The sequence below is a fragment of the Schistocerca piceifrons genome, chromosome 1, assembly GCF_021461385.2.
Source record: "Schistocerca piceifrons isolate TAMUIC-IGC-003096 chromosome 1, iqSchPice1.1, whole genome shotgun sequence".
Lineage (NCBI taxonomy): Eukaryota > Metazoa > Arthropoda > Insecta > Orthoptera > Acrididae > Schistocerca > Schistocerca piceifrons.
In genome coordinates, this window is record NC_060138.1 from 337119554 (window position 1) to 337131744 (window position 12191).

The window sequence follows — 12191 nt, forward strand, 5'->3', positions numbered from 1 at the left end:
ACTCTGGACAATTAGATTTACAAAAGGGGATTCAATGGTTTAATGTCCTATTAATGATCTCATTAGAAATGGAGCACAAGCTCTGATTGTGGGAGGATAGAGAAGAAAAACACGAGAGACCTCTCAGTGGAACCGTTCCAGCATTCAAATTAAGCAATTTAGGGAAATCTGGATGACAGAAGGGGGGATTTGAACTGTAGTCCTCTTGAATTAGTGTTTGCTTGTTAAATTGGACATGTAGTGTGATATACATTGATCAAACCATTGTGCTGAATTATTTATGTTATAACATAAAAGGTCCTAAATGGAAGAACTATTGCATATTTCATTATAAACTATTTATTTTATAAGAACATAAAAGTCCCAAATGTAAGAAATATTGCATATTTCATTATGAACATAATCATGTATTTAGGAAGGAAAATAGCAGTATTAAAGTAACTGTCATATATAGGTAAATACAAATTATTTTACTTTAGGTAAAATTTTTAAAGGTTAAAACAACAGCAATGTAGTACTCATTTTGCAGGTCATTGTATGCAACTGTGTTGAAGATTTGCATGAGTACATTGATAAAGCACAGTTAACACCTGATCTTGGAGGAGAAATCAACTACAACCATGAGGAATGGATACAACAAAGACTTGTGAGTTTACTATTTCTTAAGAAGAACAATTTAAGATTCTTGTAGTCAGACTTCTTTGAGGGGACAGTTCATTACTGTATCATATCCTTGTCCTTTCTTTTTTATCATTGCGATGTGTTTGAATTGTAAGTCTTCGTTGGTACCTTGTAGATCATTGATATTTATTTTCCATTATACCATTAATAGTGATATGGAGTTGTTTTTTTGTCAGAATAACATGAGCAAAAAAATTATAAATAATAGCTCAATGTTTATGAAGATCTATATGAGGAAACGTGGCTTCAAATAATTTGTTATCATGTTTTCTTTTTTAAATTTTGTTGTTATTTCAGCTCCAGTTAATTTAATTCTCTACTATGTAAGTAACCATCTGTCACTGTCAACTTGGTGACTAGTGGACCGTCCTCACAACGTATTCTATTTGGTGATTATTGATCTATACTGTTATAAATATTCATATTCCCTCATGGCATATCCTTCATTGTATTTTGATTTGATTTTTTTCTCTTATCTGTATGCAGGCTCTGGAAAAGTTCTCATGCAACACACAAGAAGTATCAGATGCTCTGGACAGCTTTACCCAGCGATTGCAAGACACTGAGTTCCCTAATGACGTCAGTGCAACACAACAGTTGCTTAAGACGCAGGTGTGTGGGGGAAGTCTTTGAAATATTTACTTTAGAGATACAATTGAAATGTGGTGATATTTCAAATGCTAGAATCAAGAGCCATTTCTTCAATAGATGGGAAAAAAAAGATACACTAGATTTTATTGTGCTGTCATTTGTGCTCACTCATATTTTGAAATTAATTCCATTTTAAATAAATTAATAGTTTGTATAAAACTGTATGTTGATAGCACTTGTTTGTGTCATTAAATTGATTAGAACTTTCTGAATTTTAAAAGTTTTTGAGGGCTAGAAGTAAAGAAATGGCAACTGACTTGCTTGAACAGTATGTTGCAAACAAAACAGAATAAGAAGAAAATCTTTTACGTCTTTGCACTATGAGTTGTGATTAGGTAACTGATTTTCATGAATCTTGCCTCTGTCTCGTTCTCAGAATGCAAACATTTCTTTAAGTTACTTGCTCAGACGTTATGTCAAAACACCCATCATACATAATTTATTATTATTCTTGGATTGTTAATAAATGCAATGGATTGCACATTTCAAAATGCACTTCAACGCTTTCCAACAAGGCTTGTTTGATCTATCTTTGACCCTAAAAAATAACTTTTTTTATTTTCCAAACTGTAATGACACTCCATACATCACCTTCAGTTACTCATTTCTGAGGAAAAAGTTTTATTTAATCAGATGTGAGAGTGGTAAGGCTTATCCAGCAGTGGTAGTTTAACTTCATTTTTGGCCTACTGTTAGCAGTTACACTGCCCAACTTACAAAAATTGTGATTCTTTGATTAAATTTTGCTGGACTTTGGCTTATACAGATTTACATGTTCTAGATTCATCAGTGTGTTTTTCCGTTGTGCACAGTTGATATTCTTTCTAATTGGTGGTTGTGAAATTCACCTGCAGGGCTATATTGTCATTAAAAAGATCACAACTCCAGTCAATAGTGTTGTTGACAATGAATCAAATTCTAACTTTTAAAAGTACACAACCACCCTCAGAAATAGATTTTTGTCAAGAATCTCCTAGTTTTCTGAAGCTTTTCTTGGATTATCATTTTAACCAATTTACAGAATGGCTTGGAATTGCTAATAGAACAGCAAAACAGTTAATATCAAGAAATTGATTCCATTAATGTGGCTTTCTGTGTCAAAACTATGACTTTTCTCATATTTATTGTGAAAATGTCAGTGAGAGACACAACAACACTGTTTGTACTCATTGTTCCAGGGTACTGAATATGCAGAGCTGAAAGAAGAAATTCTCCAAGCAGCTCGACATGGTGAAGATTTACTAAACGATATCCGTCAGTCATCATCTGTTTGCAGAGAAGACCAACAAGAAATGTACAAAATGTGTCCCCATCGTTTAGGCAATGTTACTGCTGTAGAGAGGTGAGTGCCATGAAATAACATTTACTTGCCAGCTACAAGTTTTATGCTTATACTCAACTTCAAATTAACTGTGTGAACTCAGTAATGACAGGAATAAATCTTGGAATGTAGAAATTTAATTTGAGATAGAGCTCACTTCAAGGAAACTACTAAATTTTTTTCTAAAGAGTATGTAATATCCCAGTTTGATAGGGGAAGAGTGTAAGGATCTGCTGTTCACTGTCGACATCTGGAAATGTGGGCACAGGTTGGCTTGGATAATTCCACAGCACATTTTCATTTACTTTTATCAGCAAACTTAGGGAGGAATATGGCATTTCTTCCAGGCATGTTACTGCATTCATCTCACTTAAGGACACAAAAAACAATCAAAGTATTAGTCAGAAAGCATAAGCGTTTACAGAAGAGGTGAACAGATGGGAGCCTGGACAAAGAAAAGACTTAATTATGAAATGTCTTCATTGCCAACACTGTTTCACAGAGAAGATAGAACTAACACTGCTGTTTCTCAGTCTGTGCATAGCTCTACACACAGCTATACAGTTGAAGTGGCTTCATCAATGAGTGGTAAATTAGCTAACAGCCTCTATATCAGCTTTCAAGAGCCCAAGGCACTTTTGGCTCAAATGTTTCAAAGAAGCTTGGAGCAACGTATCCACAAGACATTCATGTGGAGGCAAGGAAAAGTAGAAAAATGACAAAATGACTTATGAAAAGTTTTCTAACTACAGTCCTTGGTGAACCTGTATGTGATGATGTGAAGATCCTGTTGTTGTGTGATACCCAGTCAAGCCATAAAGATTGTACTCTCGTAGATGAAACTGGGATGTTACATGGAAGATGTTACCACTAAATGCAGCAAAATGTTACCATCTTGTGATATGTATTTTTTCAGGAAGTATAAGATCTACATGAGAAGGGTCGTTGATTTTGTAAGACTACAATGTGAAAAAAAAAGAACAGAAGTAAAGTTACGCTATACAGTTAACTTCCTGCATCAAAGTAAAAGCATATGTTACAATATTTGTGGCAAAAAGTTTTCTAACTACAGTCCTTGGTGAACCTGTATGTGATGATGTGAAGATCCTGTTGTTGTGTGATACCCAGTCAAGCCATAAAGATTGTACTCTCGTAGATGAAACTGGGATGTTACATGGAAGATGTTACCACTAAATGCAGCAAAATGTTACCATCTACAATGTGAAAAAAAAAGAACAGAAGTAAAGTTACGCTATACAGTTAACTTCCTGCATCAAAGTAAAAGCATATGTTACAATATTTGTGGCAAAAAGTTGGTTGTGTCATTGACATAACAATATCATCTGCAAATGTAATTAGTATGGCATTTGGTAATGGACTGCTGGACTATGGAAGTGATGTTGAGTGAAAAAGTGGCTTTAGGAAGATGTGCCTATTGCTCTGCCCCACTTTGCCTTGACCATCTCATTGTAATTCCACACCTGGACTTTGAAGACTGAGTAGCTGTGTAAGACTATTAAATCAGTAGAAAAAGTTGGTTTTTCAGGTAGTGTTTATTATTTTAAGTAGAGGGGAATAAGTCAAAACATGCCCTTCGTAGGAGAATGATTCTGTTAAAAATCCTGCTGAAATTATTCATGAAACAGCAACATAAAACATGCCTTTTATGAAAGCAAACAAAATCCTTTTGATTTGTTGTTTAAATTATTAATTCAAGTTACTCATGAACATGTAAATGAAAACAATAATACCTGATGTTAGACATATAAATACGAGACAGCAAAATTAAGTTATGCTCAATGCTGATGTTAGATTGTAATGTTACTCCCTAATCGAATTTTAATATATATGATGGCAAAGAAACAGCTGGTTTACTTTTGAAATTATACTGCCTGATTACATTACCTCTGTTTATGAATGCAACTGTTAAATATTTGAATCTAAAGATATTATATAAAGTACTACAGTTCTGTATCGCAAACCCACTAATCAAAATATCACATTTGTAGTACACACTTTGAGATTTTTCATGAACAGGACACTCACAAGGGAACCTTCCCATCGCACCCCCCCAGATTTAGTTATAAGTTGGCACAGTGGATAGGCCTTGAAAAACTGAACACAGATCAATCGAGAAAACAGGAAGAAGTTGTGTGGAACTACGAAAAAAATAAGCAAACTATACAAACTGAGTAGTCCATGCGCAACATAGGCAACTTCAAGGACCATGTGAGCTGAGGAGCGCGGTGGTCCCGTGGTTAGCGTGAGTAACTGTGGAACGAGAGGTCCTAGGTTCAAGTCTTCCCTTGAGTGAAAAGTTTGCTTTCTTTATTTTCGCAAAGTTATGATCTGTCCGTTCATTCATTGACGTCTCTGTTCACTGTAATAAGTTTAGTGTCTGTGTTTTGCGACGGCACCGCAAAACCGTGCGATTAGTAGACGAAAGGACGTGCCTCTCCAATGGGAACTGAAAACATTTGATCACAAGGTCATAGGTCAACCAATTCCTAAACAGGAAAACACGTCTGATATATTCTATATGACACTGGTGACGGCATGTGCGTCATATGACAGGAATATGTTGTCGAGCTGAGGGGAGCTCAGATTGACCTCATATTTCTAAATTTCCATAAAACATTTGACACCGGTCCTCACAATCGACTATTCCTGTCAGAAAGGTCACCATTCGTGGTAACTGAAAAAAAGGTATCGAGTAAGACAGACGTTATATCTGGCGTTCCACTTGTACACTTGGTGAATGGGTAAAAAAGTCTTCTACCTTGCCCGATTTAGGTTTTCTTTTAGATGTGATAATCACTCCCAAAAAAGTGGTGAAAACATAAAAGAATTTGTCACATAAACTTTAGCAAATGAATGCAACAGTTTCACAGTCGCACAGTTTTCCCTGTGCTCTGTCAAAACATATGTTTTTAACGTTTTCAAATTTTTCTGTGTGTAGACCGTCAAATCCTGCATATGTCCAAGCAAATCTGAACATGTCCTGGAATTTTGGAGAGCGAAGTTGATTATGTGTGAGTGCCTGAACTTTGATAATTATCTGAAAATAAAAAATTAAACGTTTCACTCGAGGGAAGACTTGAACCAAGGACCTCTTGTTTCGCAGTTGCTCACGCTAACCACGAGACCACGGCGCTCTCGAGCTTACACTTTCCTTGACGTTGCCTATCATACGCATGGACTACTCAGTTTGTATATTTTGCTTATTTTTTTCATAGTTCCACACAGCTTCTTCCTGTTTTCTCGATTGATCTGTGCCAACTTATACCTAAATCTGAGGGGGGTGCGATGGGGAGGTTCCCTTGTCAGAATAATTCAGTCAGATAAAGTAAGGAACTTACAGTAGGCCAGATTCTGAAGAGCTAAGACTGTATGTACACATTTAAACACAGATATCTATTGTTGGTGTAGACTTGATAAAGGAAAAGCTGATCTCTCTGTACAAAATTAAATGAGCTTTCTGCTTGTACAAAAGTTGAAGATAAGTAAACAGTTTCCCATCTGCAGTTTGCTGCAGTTTCAATCAGTCCGCTGCATCTCATACTCAAGTTCAACTTGAACACCCATTGTTTCCAAATTAAAGTTTTTCCATCCAGTTATTTCAGACTTTCTTTTTCACCATTGTAGGGTGAGCATATGTGTGTGATCTACTTAGCTCAGTGGCATCCCATCTGAGGCAATTTGTGAGCCACTATTCCATATTTGTGAACCATGATTCCAGAGCAGCTTTCTCCAGGTTCATCTTCTTGTGAATTCTTTAGCTGCCTGCTGCTGATTGATTGGCCGACTGATTGACTACATTCTGCTCATGCATGCCAAAACTTGCCATGCCACAGTATCTGTATCTTTCCTATCTTGTGAAAGAAGACCAATTTCAAAATCGGTTGCAATTTTCCCTTGGGGGTAAATTGCCTCATACGAAGATCACAGTAATTACATGTATAAAAGTCTAAATTTTATGTAAAGTTTCTGTATGACTGTTACATTATAGAAACAACCCAAACAGTCATAATGAATAAAAACAGTAATGAATATGAGATACAGTGTACATAAAAAAAACTTAAACATAACACCGATAACACGAATTAATAATGTAAGTGCTTGTGTGTGTTTGGGGTGGAGGGGTGCGCGCTTGTAAGAGTTGTTGTATCGGAAGTTGGACTCATTATCATTAGTGTTCAGCCAAAAGGCAGGTTTTCACATGGTAGTTCTTCAGGCTGTCTGGTCTTCTGCCATCCTCTTTAGGTCCGCATAATTTCCTCTTCCCTTTATGTTGTCTATCATCTTGTATCTCCTTCTTTCTCCCAGTCTTCTCCCTCCAAAGCATCTGCTAGAAAGCACTCCCTTCGCAGTGAATGTGCCAGCCAGTTCTTTTTACTTTCTTTTATAACCTTCAGCAGACATCTTCTCTCACCAACCCTTTCCATTACTCTTTCATTACTCACTCTTTCCATCCAGCTTATCATCTCCATTCTCCTCCACATGCACATCTCAAATGCTTCTAACCTTTTTTCTTCCTCTTTCATCTCAGTGTCCATGTTTCTGACTCATATAGTGCCACACTCCAGACAAAACATTTGCCAAGCCTTTTCCTTAGACCTTCATCTAATTTGCCACATAATGCCTGTTGAATGCCTTCTTTGCTATGGTAATTCGAGTTTTCACCTCCTGATGACAGCTCAAGTCTTCAGTTAGTGTGCTTCCCAAGATATTTTAATTTATTTTAAGACTACAATGTGACATGACTTCGTCAGACTGCCTGTTGGTGCACTAACATCACTGTACTGTTCGTGAAAAGTTTGTGCTGCCATACTTCATAACAATGCACTTTATAATATAAAAATTTTGCGCAGTGATTATTTCTGGATGCATTAGTATAGTGTAAAATTCTGTATGACACAACTCAAGTGCATTCTTGTGGCTGACATATGTATACAAGGGTGACTCAAATGAAAACCTTTAATATTTTTTAAAATATTATTTATTGTGCAGAAGTGGTACAAATCTGTGTCACTTTTCAACATAATCTCTCCCACGGTCAATGCAAGTCCCCCAGCGCTTACAAAGTGCATAAATTCCTTTAGAAAAAAATTATTTTGGTAGTCCGCACAACCACTCATGCACCGCGTGGCGTACCTAACCAGAATGGAACTTCTTTCTTCCCATTGTGTCTTTGAGTGGTCCAAACATATGGAAATCACTTGGGGGCAAGGTCTGGTGAGTATGGTGGATGAGGAAGACACTCAAAATGCAGGTCTGTGGTTGTTGCAACTGTTGTATGGGCAGTGTGAGGCCTTGCATTGTCATGTTGCAAAAGGACACCTGCTGACAGCAATCCACATTACTTTGATTTGATTGCAGGCCGCAGATGATTTTTTAGGAGATCTGTGTATGATGCACTGGTGACAGTGGTCCCTCTAGGCATGTAATGCTCCAAAATGACACCTTTGTCATCGCAAAAGAGAGTCAGCATAACCTACCCTGCTGATGGTTCTGTTCGAAACTTCTTTGGTTTTGGTGATGAGGAATGGCGCCATTCCTTGCTTGCTCTCTTCATATCCATTTGGTGGGACTGAACCCAGGTTTCGTCCCCAGTAACGATTCTTACAAGGAAGCCATCACCTTCTCGTTCAAAGTGCCGAAGAAGTTCTTCACAAGCATCAACACGTCATTCTCTCATTTCTGGAGTCAGCTGCCGTGGCACCCATCTTGCAAACATTTTGTGAAACTGGAGCAGATCAAGCACAATGCGGTGTGCTGACCCATGACTAATCCATAAACATGCTGCAGTGTCATTCAGTGCCACTTGGCAGTTTTCCTTCACTATGGCTTCAATTGCTGCCATGTTCTGTGGAGTCACAACTCATTGTGCCTGACCTGGACTAGGAGCATCTCCCACTGAAGTCACACCATTTGTGAACTTCCTGCTCCATTCGTAGACTTGCTGCTGTGACAAACATGCATCAGCATACTGAACCTTTATTCGTCGATGAATTTCAATAGGTTCACACCTTCACTATGCTAAAACCGAATAACAGAATGCTGTCCTTCCCTGGTGCAAGTCGCAAGTGGGGCGGTCATCTTTATACTGATACTGCGACGGTATGTGTGCATCTGCACTATGCTGCTACCTACAGACCATTCTGCCTGCTGTTTGTAGCAAGCTTAACAACTTACAGGATAACTGTGTGAAACTTCGATTTGTTATTACAAATTTAAGGTTTTCATTTGACTCGCCCTCATATATATATATTTCCATATCTGGTGTTTCCTCATGTAATACCTCCTGTTTTCTGAAGTTCATTAGGTATTGAAAGTGATTGCAGAATGGAAGGAGACCAATCTGATTCTGCCGCTCAAGTGTACTTTAAACAATGCATCATCATATTTGAGTGTGTTTGGCAGCATAATGGGCTCCGCCATATATACAAACAAAGCAGCTGCCTAGAGTGCCAGAACTGAGTGCCACTATATTTTGAATAGAAATCAAGAACAGTTTAAAAGATTGGATATTGTAGACTATTACCAAAAAATTACCACTTACATTACCCACCTATGCACATATTGTTATGATGTAGAGGTGTTGCTTAAGGGGGGAGGGGGAGAAGGGATATTAGACTGATGAGATAGGGTTAGGGGAGTCCAGTGCATCAAAATATGTAGATGCTGTCCTGCTTAGCTGACAAAAAATGTATAGGTAATGGGATGTCACTGGTTGTATGGTATTTCTTGTAGATAGATGTTACTTAATCAGTCTCTTTCATTCTCAAAAACTTTGTGGTAAAATATGTTTAGCACTGTATCTTTCATGAAAATAATGCAAAGAATGCAATAGTCAGGACCGGTGATGGTCAAATTCAGAACATATTTTGTCTTAGGATTCCACTCCCTGTGATTGACCTGCTAATAAGGAATGGATGGAAGATAGATAGATGGATAGACATAAAGAAATAACAGTGAAGTTACATCTACAAGAGAAAGCAAATGCGTTTTGCAAGAACATGTGGAGTTGTGATTTGTGCTCTCTGTAGTCACCCCCCCCCCCCTTCCCCCCTTCGCCCATGCTTTGGATTGGTCAATGCTGGGGCTCCTCCTTCTATTAAATTTCTACCGGGCTTTGTGTGGCCCTATAAGGATCTCACTGCTATTGCTGTTTGTGTTGTTCATCTTTGAAATCATACTGTGACTAATTTATACGGCACATAATGAGTTCCATTGCAGTAGGAGGTATAGACAAGAGTGTTTAGCATTTGGTCCTTTTGTGATTGTCTGATTAATTTTTTTTTTATTGGTCCAGTTTTTTTACACAGCACAAATTATACACGTTATATTGGACAGGTCAAAATGAGGACACAGTATTTAGTATCAGCAAAACAGAATCATTTAGGTACACATTCTTATCATCTAAGTTTATCGATATATCTTTCAGTGACATTTAATTTTACATATTCATAAATTCTGTAACAGAATGAAAAGAATACTTTATTAGACATGTCTTTAGTTTCGTTTTAAATATTGTGTGGGTAGCAATTTTTATTTGCTCTGTTATGTATTTGTTTAGTATGACAACAACATTAACTATGCTCCTCTGACAGGGTGTTATTGTGGAAAATGTTTGGTGTATATTTGTTTGTTCTGCAGTAATTTGCCTGCTTTCAAGAGGTAATCCCTCATTAATAAGATAGTTTTACAAATGAATGAGTACAGGACATTCAGAATGCCAGGCTCAGTAATGAAATTGACATTTCATCTATTTTTTTAAACCCACAAATTATTCTTGTACTTTTGCATCCCAAAAACATTTATGCTGTGAGTTGTGTCTATAGAAAATGAACCCATTCGGAGCAGTGACTGAAACTATGCATATTATGCATGCAGTACTGTTGTACTTGTAGAATTTAATGTTCTTATACTACAGCATACAGATTAGCATTTCTTTGACAATTTATGTACACATGTGCCCCATATTTAGTCCTGCTGAATCCACAAACTGAAAAATACGTACATTTTGTAGAGGATCCTTTTTCAGTTTTGTTTAAATAGATATTTGGCTGGATAATGGAAATAAATTAAAATTGACACATACAATTTTTTCAGTATATGCAATGAATTTGATTTTGATGCAGTACTCTGAAAGTCTTTTCACTCAACTTTCTGCTGTTAACTGCAATGTTTCTGGCCTGGATTCAGTGAGTAATATGCTGGAGTCATCAGCAAATAGGATAGTGTTTTTAGGACTTTCACAGAATATTTTATTTTGCAGAAAAGTATGTTTTAACCTTTTACCAGCGCAAAATAATTTCATTCATACTTTTAGTATGTAAATTCCTAGAGTTATATTTTGTATCAACAATGAAAATAAAATTACATGGCTGTTCAGTTAACCTACTGTCCTATACTCAACAACAATTATGATAATGATGATGATGATGACGACGATTACGACAGTGATAGCAGCTTCTTATGCTGCCAAGTGAAAGTTCTTAAAGTGATAATTGAAATAATGTTCTAGTTGCTTAGGTTTCTTTACTAATAATTTGCTTGTATTTATGATGATTTCTCTATGTGGATTCTCACAAACACCTCTCTCTACGTGTTATGTATGTGTACATTCAATACTTAAATTTTTTTGTATGATATGGTTCTGTATGTCCAGTTTCATGTGTGTTTTGACAATGGATTTATGGCTGAAACTTCAGGGATAATATATAACTGGAATTTATAACAAAATAATAATAAAAAACAACTTCATCTAGGTTGTTAGTCCAGCTTGAAGAAACAGAAAGAACATTTGATGATTTTTGGCAGAATCATTCTGCAAAACTTAGACAGTGTCTAGAACTGCGAAAATTTGAACAAGACTTTAAGGAGTTACAGGTAACTGTTCCACATAATGTTATTTTCTTTTTTCATTGTTTTCATGAAAACAGTGCATTTATTTTCCTTCCAGATCTGCTAAGTTCAGGGTGTATACGGTCTGGGACATCTGGGAAAAAACCTGGGAATTTTTTCATCCAGGAGAAAACCAGGAAAACCTGGAAATTTTTTAGAATCCGGGAATTTTTCATTGTTTTAGACTTTAGTTACTTTTTTTGTAATTTTGACTGGTAAGATCTGATAAACAGCAAAATGAGTCAAAGGCTTTAGGACGAAGACTATGGAATACTTCATAACAATAAACTGCTGCCAGTGAGCGTAACATCTCAGCTGTTTACATTAAGTTCGTTTGAGCAGTTTCCTGTAAGCACACATGCATGCACATTTGAGTTGCGTATGGGCAGTACCTTCTCCTGCATTCGGATAGAGTGGCTGTCACTGTATCAGCAGTAGCAACAAGCGGCCAGAAACTACCCAGAATAAATTTTCTGTCATACCCAAGCTGCCAGATTGTATAGCAGTCTGAGTTGTAGTGGGGAGGAGGGTTAGTCTCCACATAAGATGTGTTTACATTTAGTGATTATGTTGTTTTCTCTTCGTTTACATTTCTCACATCAAATGGAAACAAAACGGATTTCTGTGG

The 12191-nt window shown here is 36.8% G+C and overlaps 1 protein-coding gene across 1 annotated transcript in view; it reads left to right on the top strand.

The window, feature by feature from the left end:
- The window catches only part of LOC124797666 (guanine nucleotide exchange factor DBS-like), a 222900-nt gene that overhangs the window by 68570 nt on the left and 142139 nt on the right, over window positions 1-12191 (top strand). Inside the window, exons 6-9 of the mRNA XM_047260803.1 lie at window positions 530-646; window positions 1168-1293; window positions 2511-2674; window positions 11428-11548. Of these exons, the coding sequence (XP_047116759.1) occupies window positions 530-646; window positions 1168-1293; window positions 2511-2674; window positions 11428-11548 (528 nt within the window). The remainder of the gene's footprint in view (window positions 1-529; window positions 647-1167; window positions 1294-2510; window positions 2675-11427; window positions 11549-12191) is intronic.